This window comes from Phascolarctos cinereus, unplaced genomic scaffold (assembly GCF_003287225.1).
Source record: "Phascolarctos cinereus isolate Bilbo 61053 unplaced genomic scaffold, phaCin_HiC Scaffold_4;HRSCAF=312, whole genome shotgun sequence".
In the NCBI taxonomy this organism is placed as follows: domain Eukaryota; kingdom Metazoa; phylum Chordata; class Mammalia; order Diprotodontia; family Phascolarctidae; genus Phascolarctos; species Phascolarctos cinereus.
In genome coordinates, this window is record NW_027555847.1 from 236,281,804 (window position 1) to 236,295,781 (window position 13,978).

Sequence of the window (13,978 nt, forward strand, 5' to 3'; positions counted from 1 at the left end):
CCTAGCATACTCGACTGCCTGGCAGATAATAAATGTGGGCTGACTGAATGATATGATCACAAAACGACAGCTAAAAGGTTTTATTTGCAAGAAAGTCCATCAAAATGCAAAGTTGTCTGGAATGCCATACTATAAATGACAAATGTAAGGAATTCTACCCCAATAAGCAGACTAATACTGAAATGCAGTAAAGATATACGTAAACATAAATAAATCCACACAATTAAAATATAAACTCAAATTTAAAAAAATTCACTGGAAAACTCAACTTCATTCCAGAAAACTAATTAACCTATTGAAGAGATTTTGTTGCTGTTAAGCTCACCTCTGGTTGCTGTTTAGAGTGAAATTTTGACGACTGTGGTCCATTTCTTCTGTCAGAAGTCAGTGTATGGTTAACAAGTTCTTCAGAATTCTGCGCAAAACCAAATCATTCTTTAGTTTAGCAAATTTTATTTTGCTTTAGTGGTTTTGTAAGCTATTGAAGCTTACCTTAAAACTGCGATAGCTTTTGAAATGTGATGTATAATATATATTTTATCAATGCCTTTAATGATTCTATTACGGTCATGGGCAAGGGAAGGAAGACTAGAGGACCCATTCCACTTCCACCTCTCAGCTGACCCCCTCTCTTTTGACAGAAAAGATTAAGCAAAAATACCTAAGCCAGTGACTGCATCTGACAAAATGAACACATCCCACCCTCTATGCAATGAAGAGGGAGGTATATTTCATCAGTTCTCCAAGATCACCACTGGTTTTTCCAAAAACTCAGTTTGGTTTCATTTTGATGATTCTTTCATTTACAATATACAACATGCTTTTAAATTAAAGTTTCCTAGAAAACTTTCTCTTCCCAGTTGTGGTCAGCTGACTGACGGGACATTACAAAATAGACAAAATGCTTTAATTAGAAAAATAAAATAAAACCTGAGAAGAGAATTTGATTTTCCAACCCATTTTTCCTATCATTATGAAATGAAAAAACAAAAAAAGTTTTAGGAGACAAAGTACAAGAGTAAAGTTTCTAAGCCATTCTACTGAAGTGTTTACTTAAACCACAAATGGCATACCAGCAGGAATTATATTTTACCTCTTTTAAAAGTTACCTCTGGTTGGTGTTTAGATAAACATTTTGATGGCTCCAGTTTGTTTTTTCTTTCAGAAGCAACTGCCAGATTAGGAAACTCTTCAATATCCTAAATAAACCACAAATATTCTCTAAGAATTGAAAGAAATAATTCAGTAAAACCTCATATGCTTACTATTATCTACAAGACTTCATATAAAACACATTTTACAAAAGCTGTAGAGGAAAATATTTTCGTAACAGAACTGGGAAATTATTTCTTACTGAAGGCACCCTTAAAGAATTTTTAGTATTCACAAACCTGTTCTACTTCATGGTAACCACTGTTCTAGGATAAGATTAACTCAGGTCTATGGATTCAGGATTGGAGTGAGAATTATGAGGAAATTAAAGACTAAAATGCAATAAAAACAACTCTATTAGTGACGAAGGAAAAGCAGAATATAATTCCTAAACTTAAAAACATACTAGTTCAGATAAAAGGGGCACAACACTTCAGCTCCATATGCACCATGGCAACAACAAGCAAGCTAGGTGAGAAAGGCATTCCTATAAGGTCAGTAAGAATTAAGCTAAATCCTCTCACATCAATTCTCCATAGTCTGGGCCTCTTAAGCCTCAGGAAGCAAAGACATTAAATAACCTCCACTGTCCTTAAAAACACCAGCTTAATCTACATAAACAAGTACTCCAACTATCACAAGGTACAGTAAAGCAAAGTCTTTTCCCAAATCCACTTAGAGATGACCTATGACAAGAACTTTATGCCAAATTCTCTCTATAGTGAGGTCCTATAGTCGACTTTCTATTTTAAGCAACCTGGAAAATCTGAATAAGTATCTTCCGGTATCTGAATAGGTAGCAAAATACTGTATTTTGTATGGATAATCAAAGAAATAGTGCTAACATTAAGTAGTTCTGTCAAAAGAAAAAATTTTACACATCATTTGATTTACTTTAAAACTAGAAAATTAAAGAAAAACACCAACTTAAATTAAAAAATAAATATAAGCCTAGGTTTCTATGAACACAAATATATTTAACACACTATACAAATTTAATAATAAAAACAAATATACTTCAATTCTTGGTGGCTCCTGGACCACAAGCGTTCCATAATTTGCTTTAGGCTTCTTTTTCTTTTTCTTGTTCTTTCTCATTTCTTCCTGGTCAATTTCACACATATTGTTGGTTTTTGTCTATGAAAAACAAAGTAAGTGGAAAAAAATACTGCTTTTTAGAAAACTCAGCAGAAGATGACAATGGATGAAATCTCTCTCATTACAGCATACTGAAACAGAGTAAACTCAGTTGGATTATAAAATATTAAGTAATGTTAAGGGGTCCCCTGAACTTGTCTTTTCGAGTTGCTATATTTTCCAGAAACAATGGACCCAGAGTATGCAAGAGGCCCTGAACATGCCACGGATGAAGGCCCTCCCTGAGCTGACATAATTTGTTGTTTGCACCTCCCTGTGTGTCCTTGGGAGTCAAGACAGGCACCAGTCAGTCTGCCCTAGAGTGAGAAACTGTTTGTACAGCTGGACCGCTTGTAGATAAGTAGACCATTATATCTTCATAATCTAGAATTTCGCAAGAGAAAAGAACGTTTAATCTTCCCTTTTGTTTTGGAGTAGGGGGTGGGGGCCAAGCAATGGGGTTAAGTGACTTGCCCAGGGTCACACAGCTATTGACTATCAAGTGTCTGAGGCCACATTTGAACTCAGGTCCTCATGACTCCAAGGCCGGTGCTCTATCTACTGTGTCACCTAGCTGCCCCATCTTTTTCTTTTCCTTTTTTTTTTTTAAAGAATGTTTAATCTTAATTATTCATAATTTCTCCTCCTCCTCTATCACTCTTATTTAGCTAGAGATTTTTGTTTCTCCTCCTCTATTGCAATTTCATAAACATGCAAGCTTCTGTTTGGATTGTGAACTCTTTGCATTTGCTTAGGGCTCCACACGCACATTCATTTCTCTTATAATAAACCTAATTTTTCATGTAAGTTTCATGAAGTTGTGGTTGCCTGTTGACAAAAGTCATTTAAAAGGTCTTCATTTGTTTTTAGTTCACAAATAGAAAAATATGATTTATGCCATAAGCAAAATCATTTTGGAAACTGCTATATATGGATACTGTTAATATTCTGGATTTGAGAGGTCTCCTATCTGTACATAGTACATGGTTAAAGTACTATACATTAGATTGTGTACTAAATGAGTATTAATCAATGAGAATGACACAATAATGAACCAGTAGGCTCTCATAAAAGTAGGGCCTTTCTTCCTTGCACTTTAGGTAAATCCACATTTCACAGTTACATTTAATTAAACATATTCTCAGATTTTAAACGGACATTAAAACATTTCAAGTATAACTTGCTTTTACCTAACAAATCTGTCACTGAAAACTTTATGTAAATCAAATTGCATATTTTTTAAAAATGAAATTTATTTTTAGTTTTCAACATTCACTTCCATAAGATTTTGAGTTTTAAATTTTCTCCCCCTCCCACTTATTTCCCCCCCCCATGGAGACAGCATACAATCCGATATAGGCTCTACATATACATTCATGTTAAACACATTTTCCCATTATTCAAGATGTAAAGAACAATTAGAACTAATCAGACAAACCACAAGAATGAAGCAATAAACAAAATAGCAAAGGAAAAGGAGAGCAAACAGTATGCTTCCATCTGCATTCAGACTCCATATTTCTTTCTCTGGGTGAGGATAGCAATTTCCATCATGAATCTCTTATAGTCGTGTCTTAGATTTTTGTTTTGCTTTGAAAAGCCAAGTCTATCAGTCAATCATCACACAACATGGCTGTTACTGTGTACTAGTTCTGCTCATTTCACTCAGCATCAGTTTACACAAGTCTTTCCAGGTTTTTCTGAAGTCAGCCTGATCATCATTTCTTATAGCACAATAGTATTCCATTACATTCATATACCACAACCTGTTCAGCCATTACCCAATAGATGGGCACCCTCTCAATTTCTAATTCTTTGCCACCATAAAAAGAGCTACTATACATATTTTTTGTACATGTGGGTCCTTTTCCCATTTATATGATCTCTTTGGGATACAGACCTAGATGTGGTATTGCTGAGTCAAAGGGTATGCACAATTTTATAGCTCTTTGGGCATAGCCCCAAAATGCTCTCCAAAATGGTTGGATCAGTTCACAACTCCACCAACAACGTATATGTGTTCCAATTTTCCCACATCTTCTCCAACATTTATCATTTTCCTGTTTGTCATGTTAGCCAATCTGGTAGGTATGAGATAGTAACTCAGAGTTGTTTTGATTTGCATTTCTCCAGTCAATAGTGATTTAGAACATTTTTTCAAATGACAACAGATAGCTTTAGTTTCACCCTCTGAGAACTGCCTGTTCATATCCTTTGACCATTTACCAACTAGGGAAATCAAACTGCATATTAAATACTGTAAATGTCAATTCTGGAGCATGTATTAGTTTCTGAAAACTACTACACTGTTGTTGGGAGCTATAAATTATTTAGTCTAATTGTTCTGGAAAACAATTTGGAATTATACAAGAAAAGTATTCATACCTTTTGATCCAAGGACCTCATTTACTGGGTAACAAGGTCAAAGACAAAAAATCTTGAAAATAATCATAGCAGCAATTTTTGCAGTACCAAAAAATTGAAGCAGCAAAAACCAACTGGGTGATGAATGAGCAGACTGTGCTATGTAAAGGAAATGGATTAGCATTCCATAAAAAAAAATGTGTATAAGGATGATATAAATGATATAAAATGAAGTAAAATATAAATAATGTATACTATGGTCAAAAAATATAAGTAAAAAGTACACAAAAAGGCATTTGAATTCAAATGAAATGCAATGACAAATCTTAGATGCAGAGGGCAGATGATGAAACCACTTTCCCTCCCCGAGGTTCCATACTAGGCCCTATTCTTTCCTCCTTCTATACTTTCCCTCTTGGTTAACCTTATCAAGCTCCTATGAGTTTAATTATTATCAATATGTCTGACTATTTTTCTTTTTTAATAGGGTGAATTATGTTGGAGTTAGGGGCATAAAATCAATTAACAAGCATTTATTAAGCACCTAACATATGACAAGTACTATTTTTATATGTATGAAGAAAGAATAAAATAATTGCCCTTTGAAAGGAACTTACATTCTAATGGGGGAGGCAAGTACATACATAAACATACATAATAAAAATATAAAGTAAATAATTAAAAAATAGTTAGATACAAGAAAATTTTAGGAAGGTCACTGGAAGTTGAGGGTATCAGGAAAAGTTTTATGCAGAACAAAGTTCTTGAGCTGTGTCTGAAAGAAGGGGAGGAAATCTATGAAGCAGAGGTAAGGAACAGGAAGGAGTACCTTCACTGCATATAGAACTGCCAGTCCAAAAATAAGATTGTTTTCATTTGTCCTTCATTCTCAAAGAGGACAATGACATCAGGAAGGTAATGCCATGACTTACAAGTGAATTAGATTGAAGTGATAAGGACTGCACAAAGTCACCAGCCTCACTTTCTTTGTCAGAGTCATCTGTGTCCAGTAGCAAGATATAGATCAAGAGGACTGGAGATGGACCCCCACAAAAGTGAGAAGGGAAATGGAGTGTTGTATGTGAGAAACAAAGAAAACAAGATCTGGTCTGCAATGCAGACAACCCTGGAAAGTAGGGGCTATTACTATGCTCATTTTACAGATAAGGAAATTGAAGCAAAGGGAGGTTAAGTGACTTGCCCATGGTCATACAGCTGGTAAGTATCTCAGGTTGCATTTGAACTCATGTCATCCTAACGTGAGGCCCAGCGTTTTATGCACTGTGCCACATAGCAGCTTGAAGAGTAAATGCATCTTCCTTACTTTTTTTTTTTTTAACAAAGGCAGAGATCCATGGGTGCATTTCAGATACAATCAGTTTTGGTAGATGTAGTTAGTTTTGACAGGCTACTTTTTTCCATTTTAAGAAATTGTTTATTTTGTGTTATAGGCATAGTCCACCGATAGGAGGGAGGGATAAATTCAGAAATTAAAGCCATACCAAACTAAAAAAAATATATATTATATATATTTTTACTACCTCCTCTCTATACTATCTTCTTCCTGCCCCCAACTGTATACACAGAACTCGTGAACCAATGTGTCTGATGTGGATCTGGGCAAAATTCCAGCATATATCATAAAAGCGATGGTTAATAAACATTTAAAAAAGAAAGCAGTGATCTTTCTGATTTAGAACAGGTCAAGCTAGACTAATGGCATATTTTTTTTGACATGGTTACTCGTTGGTAAGAGAAGTACTGTTAATATGAATTGATGTTATCTCTGCTTATCAGCTTGCCTGATGTTAATACTAAGGACATCACTGAGTATTCATTAACATAAAGGTTAAAATTAATTATCTGAATTTTTATAACCAGTGTCTCTGATAAGAGCCTCATTTCTAAAATATACAGAGAACTGAGTCAAATTTATAAGAATACAAGTCATTCCCCAATTGATAAATGGTCAAAGGATATGAACAGGCAGTTTTCAGATGAAGAAATTAAAGCTATCTATAGTCATCTATAGTCATATGAAAAAATGCTCTATTGACTAGAGAAATGCAAATCAAAACAACTCTGACGTACATCACACCTATCAGATTGGCTAACAAGACAAAACAGGAAAATGATAAATGTTGGAGAAGACATGGGAAAATTGGAACACTAATGCATTGTTGGTGGAGTTGTGAACTGATCCAACCATTCTGGAGAGCAATTTGGAACTATGCCCAAAGGGCTATAAAAATGTGCACACCCTTTGAACCAGCAATAGCATTCTAGGGCTGTATCATAAAAACAGGAAAAAGACCCACATGTACAAAAATATTTATAGCAGCTCTTTCTGTGGTGGCCAAGAATTGGGAATTGAGGGGATGCCCATCAACTGGGGAATGGCTGAACAAGTTGTGGTACATGAATGTAATGGAATACTACTGTGCTATAAGAAATGATGAGCAAGCCAACTTCAGAAAAACCTGGAAAGACCTGTATGGTCTGATGCTGAGTGAAGTCAGCAGAACCAGGAGAACGTTGTACATAGTAACAGCCATGTTGTATGATGAGTAACTTTGACAGACTTAGCTCTTCTCAGCAATGCAAGGATCTAAGACATCTCCAAAAGTTTCATGATGGAAAATGCTGTTCACATCCAGAGAAAGAACTATGGAGTTTGAATGCAGATCAAAGCATACTATTTACTTTTTTTCTTCTTGTATTTTGTTTCTTCTTGTGGTTCCTTCTATTGGTTCTAATTCTTCTTTACAACATGACTAATGTGAAAATATGTTTAGTAGAAATGTATATGTAGAGCCTGTATCAGACCGCACGCCGTCTGGGGGGGGAGGGAGAGAAAATTTAAAACTCAAAAGCTTATGGAAGTGATTGTTGAATTAATTAAAATAAGAATTAATTAAAACATAAAATTAATTATCTGAAATAAGAAGGAAACTGAAGACAAAGTTACTGAGCCATCTATGATTTCATTTGCAAAGCTAGCATTTTCATATCAAACCAGGTCACCTGACTCCTCAGGTGTCAGAGACAAGGAGTGATTTATAGAACTAATTTTTATAACAAAAAAAGAGGAATAAAAAAACTTATTTTGAACATAATTGAATTGGACAAGGCAGGTCACCTGACTGGTTAAGCTTCAACTAGGCTTTCTTAATCCTATGCTTGCCTTACAGGAGGTGCCTTTTGCAATGTGGTCAGTAGTCAGCAGTCATCCCCATCTCCACCCCCATCCCCCCATCTTCCTTAGAAGATTCTATTACTCATTTTAGACTCTAGCTCAAGAAGAAAAGGTAGTTTATCTACTAAGAGGACCTCAACCTCTGGCTAAACTTTCTCCAGTTGACAGAAAGGGAGACTTAGTCTCTGGTCAGCCCCTCTTTCTGCTAGAAACTAGAAAGGGTAATTTATCCTTTAAAAAAGCCAAAGCCTTGTCATTGTACAATTATTTTATTCCTCTAAATTATCTGCTACCAAATCATAAGGTCTTATCAATTTGTCCACTCACTAAATCTATAGATAACCCAGACTTAAGAAACTGTCTATGTTAGTATGGCTTACCTTAAGGCTAGCTTTTCCTAAAGAAGGGAGTTTAATCCTATAATGAAACTAAAAATAAACAAATCAATAGTAATTTATTTCCTTTGCACAAGGCAATTATTTTAATATACAAGAAGATACTTTAAGGACAGCCTTCAAAGCTGTGTTTTGTTCTACTCAACATAACTGCTTCTCTTAAAATCACAAACATCAAATATCCCAGAATTTTATTTTCTCTACAACTATTAACTGAGGCCGCTAAGTGATGCAGTAGATAGAGCACTGTGCTTGAAGTAAGGAAGACTCCTCTTCCTGAGTTCAAATCTGCCCTCAAACACTTATTAGTTGTGTGATCCTGGGCAAGTCACTTAACTCTGTTTGCCTCGATTTCTTCATCTGTAAAATGAACTGGAAAAGGAAATGGCAAACCACTCTAGTATTTTTGCCAAGAAAACCCCAAACAGGATCATGAAGGATTAGACATGACTGAAAACAAATAACAATGACACAACTATTAGATGTTCAGAAGGCCAAAATGATATATTCTGCTACATAAAAACTGACCTGCTTATTCTCAAGTTTTTATCAAGGATATCCTCAATGCATTCAAAGACAATGCTCATAAAAATTTTCTAGAGATAATAAAGCAGGTATATAGACTAGGAGTGACTCATCTTGCAAAGCACAATGGCATAGCACACAAGATATAAGACTGGTCATTATCAAAACAGCAAAATACAGTTTACAGAAATCTGGCATGAGATCCAGGTAACTGGACTATTTCAAGAGCACATGTAGATGGACAGATGCACAACATGTTCACTGGCATCTTTACTACTTCCACTGCCATCAAGTAATTGAACAACCTCATTTGGACTCTATCGTTTTTATGTACATGTTACATGAAGGAATAGAAATGGCACTTAAGATTAAGTATAGAAGAATGGCTAGATCTGATCAAGCATAAATAAAAACCAACCCCATTCTAGAGAAAATATAAAATTACAAAGGTACTTAGGCACTGACTTTCCAGGTATCTTTGAAGGAAGTATGTTGAAAATTAAGATGACAAATTGTATTTATCTATATAAGACTAATAAGATATGGAGAAAAATAATAAAAATCAGAGTACTACAAATCCATTAAATAAAATTTATCATTAGTTCTTGTTTTAAAAAAATTTTTATGTAGGGAACATATCCACTTAGAAAATCTATCAAATGATTTGAGCAATTTACAAAAGCAACTGGAAAACTATCAATGATTAGTGTCACAAATCACAAAAATTAGAGAAATAAACATTAAAAACAACTATCAGGTTTCACTTCACAGCTAGCAAATTGTCAAAGATGAAAAAATATGTAAATAGTCAATATCAGAAACAATGTACTAAGACAGGCACACTAATAATACATTGTTGATGGAACTATGGTCCAACTTTCCAGGAAAACAGTTTTGAAAGTATTCTCTGACCCAGAAATCCCATTAGTGGGAATATATCTAAGAATGTCAAACACTGTGTGTCCCAAAAGTCTTGGTGTAGTTTAAGCTTAAAATGTGTATATGTCTGAGACTCTTGGAATATCTTGAATAGAATGGTCTCACAAAAACCATAGTAGCACTTTTGTGGTAGGAAAAGCCCATCAATTGGGGAAATAGCTGAATAAATAGAAATATAAGAATAAAATGTGATATTCTTGTGCTATAAGAAATAACAAATATGAGGAATTCTGGAAAACATGGAATGTTCTATATGAAATAATATAGAATAAAATGGAACAAAAAACAAAATATACAATGACTATAAAATGTGAACAAAAAACACTAAAACAAAGTCAAATTCTTGATTAATTTTAATGAGTAATTGTGGCCTCGGAGAAAAGATGACAACTTCTACTGAGGCGTGAGATGAGAGACTACGGTATGGAATGTTGCAAACACTGTCAAATCAATCAACAAGCGTCCATTAAACTTTACTGTGCACCAGGAATTGTGCTAGGCACTGGGATACAAGGACAAAAGCAAGGAAGCCCCTGCCTTCAAAGAGTTTACATTATATACAACAGAAGATAACTCATCCATCTAAAAGGATGTACAGAAGACAAGAAAAGCAAATAAAGGTCAATCGTAGAGAGGAATCATGAAACATTTCTATGCAAGGTGTTGTCTAAGTTGGGTTTTGAAGGAAAGAGCATTGCAGGCATGGGGACAATCACAGAGACAAAAACTGGAATGCTATAGTGAGAAGAATAGCAACTAGACCACAGAAAGTGCAGAGAGGAATAATGTGAAATAAGACTGGAAAGGCAGGATGGGCCTAGGTTGTGAAGCATTTAAAATTCCAAACAGATTTTATATTTGAGCCTAAAGAGAACAGAGAGCCACTGACATACTGAGTGACATAGTCAGACCTGTATTATATAACTGCTTTTGTAGTTATACAGGAGATGGATTTAAATGGCAAGAAACCTGAGGCAGAGAGACCAATTAGGAAGTCATTCTGATAGTACATGTAATAAGTGATGAAGTGATGGTGGTAGCCACATCAGTGGAAAGGATGATTTGGGAGATGTTGTAGATACAGAAATTACATGATTTGGCCACTATTTGAATATATGGGATGAGTAAGAATGAGGAGCTGAGGATGAAAGTAAAGGTACAAACATGAGTTCCTGGAAAGATGTTGGCTCCCTTAATGGAAATAGCAAAGTTTAAAAGCCAAGTGACTTTAAGACAAAGCTTTTAAAATGTGTTTGTGTAATGGACTTATGTGGCAGTCTGGTAAAGCTGATGGAATCCTTCTCAGAATATTGCTTTTAAAATGCATAAAATAAAATACATAAGATTACAAAGTAAGCCAATTATGTTGAACAAATAAAAATAAAAACAAAAACAACATTTCAGAAGCCCTAGGTTAAGAACCCAGTTTAGGGGGAAAAGATTACTAGCTCTGTTTTGGACATATTGAGTTTGAGATACCTTTGGCACATCCAATTGGAAATATCTAAAAGACAGTTGGTGGTGAGGGTCTGTAGTTCAGGAGATGGACATATCTATATCTAAGAGTCATCAATTTAGAAAGGAAAAATGAACCCAGTGGAGCTTATGAGGCTACCAGGTGAAAGCATGTACAGAAAAAAGAGAAGAGAAGCAGGACAGAGCCTTGAGGTATATTCTATAGAAAGAGGATATAACATGGATAATGAAACAAGCAACAGGATTACAAAGGAACAGTTAGACAGGTATAAGGAGAACTAAAATTTAAAAGGAGAACTGTCACAAAGGCTCAGAGAAGAGAGCAATCAACAGTTAAAAATTCAACAGAAAGTTCAAGAATGACAAGAATTGGCCATGGGGTCCAAGCCTTGTAGCTGAGAAAAGAAAAAGAATGAGCACTGAGAAAAAAATCATTAAATACAGTAAGAAAGAAATAATTTAGGAGACATCTTGCTAAAATAACAATATGAAACTTCATACAGGATTCAAACTCTCAAATATCCACTCCTGCAAAGATTTAAAAAGGTACCAGATCAATAACCAAGACTAAAGAAAGATAAGTTCTTTCATCCAGCCTAGAAATACGCAGGAAGACGGACAGAAGTCCGAAGGCATGAAGAGAGTAGTTGAGCCAGGATAGATGGAAATTAGCACCTAGGCTGGTAGGCAGGTCTGAATCGAGAGGATGACCTCAGTGGAATACTTTAGGAGGTACAGAAGCTAGCCTAACTTCTATTAAAAGGAGACTGAAGCTAAGACGTATTCTGCGTGGGGACAAGACAAAGGACAGAAAAGCTGATGTGAACTTTTATATTCATGGCCTGAAGCTACATGTGGATGTTTGCCTGGGACTATATGAGAAGGGAGGGAGAATGAGCCACTCCGAATGGGTCACTGTGCCTGGAGACAGTGGAGCAGGGCATGCTCTAGAGCTCTAGAAGAAAGTACAGAAAAGACAAAGTCAACCCACTGTCTGGGAACACAGGAGGCGGGTGGGAATGGGGGTGTGGGGTGTTGTTGAAGGCTGAGAACAACAATGGCCAACACTCAACATTAGTCTGTCTAGGCCACCTTGACAACAGATCCAAAGCCCAGTTGAGGATTATTCAGGGATAAAAGACAGTGCTGAGCCAATATCAAAACTTTCACTGGGCCACCAGAAGAGGAAGCGTATGTCAGGGACTGCAATGGTTGGTCCCAGCTACATCATCCAGAACTTCCATAGCAGTAGCGTCTATTCCACAAAGTACAGGACCAAATAAGGCTCCAAGAGTACAAGGGTGGATAGCCAGGATCTATCACTAAATCTCAATCCAAAAACTAAAGCTGTAGTTATGATAAATAAGAAGAAAATGCCAAAAGCAAAAAGAAATTAAGTAGGTTAAGAGATGCTCAAAAGGTAAAGTCAGAAGAGAGTGATTCAACAATGAGTATAAGCAGAGCCTTAATCACAATGGCTATGAGTAGCTAGAAAAAATGAAGAGAACAGGAAAAAAACCTTCCCCAAGTAACAGATTTCCTGAAAAACAGAACGAAGCAAAAAGAACTAAACGATTCAATGAGACAAAAAGTATTAGAATACAGCTAAGTGAATGAAAAATGAGAAAAATATGAAGAACAGGTCAAGGAGAAAATTATTTAAGGATCATCAGACCCCCTAAAAAACTATGACCAAAACAAAAAACCTAGATGCCACATTTAATGAAATCATAAGTGAAAACTGCCCTGTTAGAACCAGAAGGCAAAGTGAAAATGAGAAGCAACAAATCCTGAAATAAACATCATTGCCAAAATTCAGGGCTTCTATTTCAAGGATTAACCTGGGACCTTGAGTTTGGTAGACAGATTTCAGTGGGTCTGTGAATTTTTTTAAATAATATATTCATAACTATTTCAATATAATCACTGTCTTTTTTAATCCTATGTGTTTTATGCATTTAAAAACATGAGCCTAAAAACAGGATGCAACAGACTGCCAAAGGGGTCCATGACACAAAATAGGTGGAGAGCACCCATTCTAAGTCAAAGGAAAAAATACTGCAAGCAGCCACAAGGGAGGAGGAGCAGACTGTTTCAGTTATAGATTACTAGTGTTAATTATACTCATCCTTTCACCATTCTTTTTGTAAAGTGGGGATGGGGAAAGAAAGAAAAAATTATAAAATAATGATGGGAAATCCATAATAAACAATCATAACTGTAAATGGAGGAAGGTAGTAGCATAGAAGAGAAAGAACAGGGGGGTAACAGCAAAGAAGAGAAATGTTTTAAAAGTAATATACCTGAAACAAAAATTCAGGCAAATTCATGAAAGCTAGAATAGCAATCATGATCTCAGACAAAGTAACAGTAGAAATAATTACATTATGCTTAGAAGTATCACAGACAATAAAATAATTTCAATACTTGAAACATATACATTGAATGGCACAGCATCTAAAGCAAGCGTTAACCTAGGATCCATGAACTTGTTTTTTTAATACTGTGATAATTGCATTTCAATATAATTGGTTTCCCTTGTAATTTTAAGTATTTTATTTTATGCATTTAAAAATATTCTAAGGGCACCAGACTGCCAAAAGAATCTGTGACAAAAAAAGATGAACTTCTAATTTAAAGGAAAAGTTAAAGGGTAAAACAGCAAAACTATAATAGTTGGGGATCGCAAAAACCCCTTTCAGAAGCAGAGGAATCTAACAAAAAGAAAAACAAGAAAGAAGACTCCAAATAGAATCTTAGAAAAATTAGATACAATAAAACCATGGCAATTAAT

General features: G+C 35.3%; 1 protein-coding gene across 3 annotated transcripts in view; it reads right to left on the bottom strand.

Annotated features, from left to right (window-relative positions):
• SECISBP2 (SECIS binding protein 2) overlaps positions 1–13,978 on the bottom strand; it is a 57,731-nt gene that overhangs the window by 23,227 nt on the left and 20,526 nt on the right. For all 3 annotated transcript variants that reach the window (XM_021009496.2, XM_021009495.2, XM_078152965.1), the window contains 3 exons: positions 2,170–2,289; positions 1,110–1,199; positions 326–415 (listed from right to left, as the gene is read on the bottom strand). In XM_021009496.2, coding sequence (XP_020865155.1) covers positions 326–415; positions 1,110–1,199; positions 2,170–2,289 — 300 coding nt within the window. The remainder of the gene's footprint in view (positions 1–325; positions 416–1,109; positions 1,200–2,169; positions 2,290–13,978) is intronic.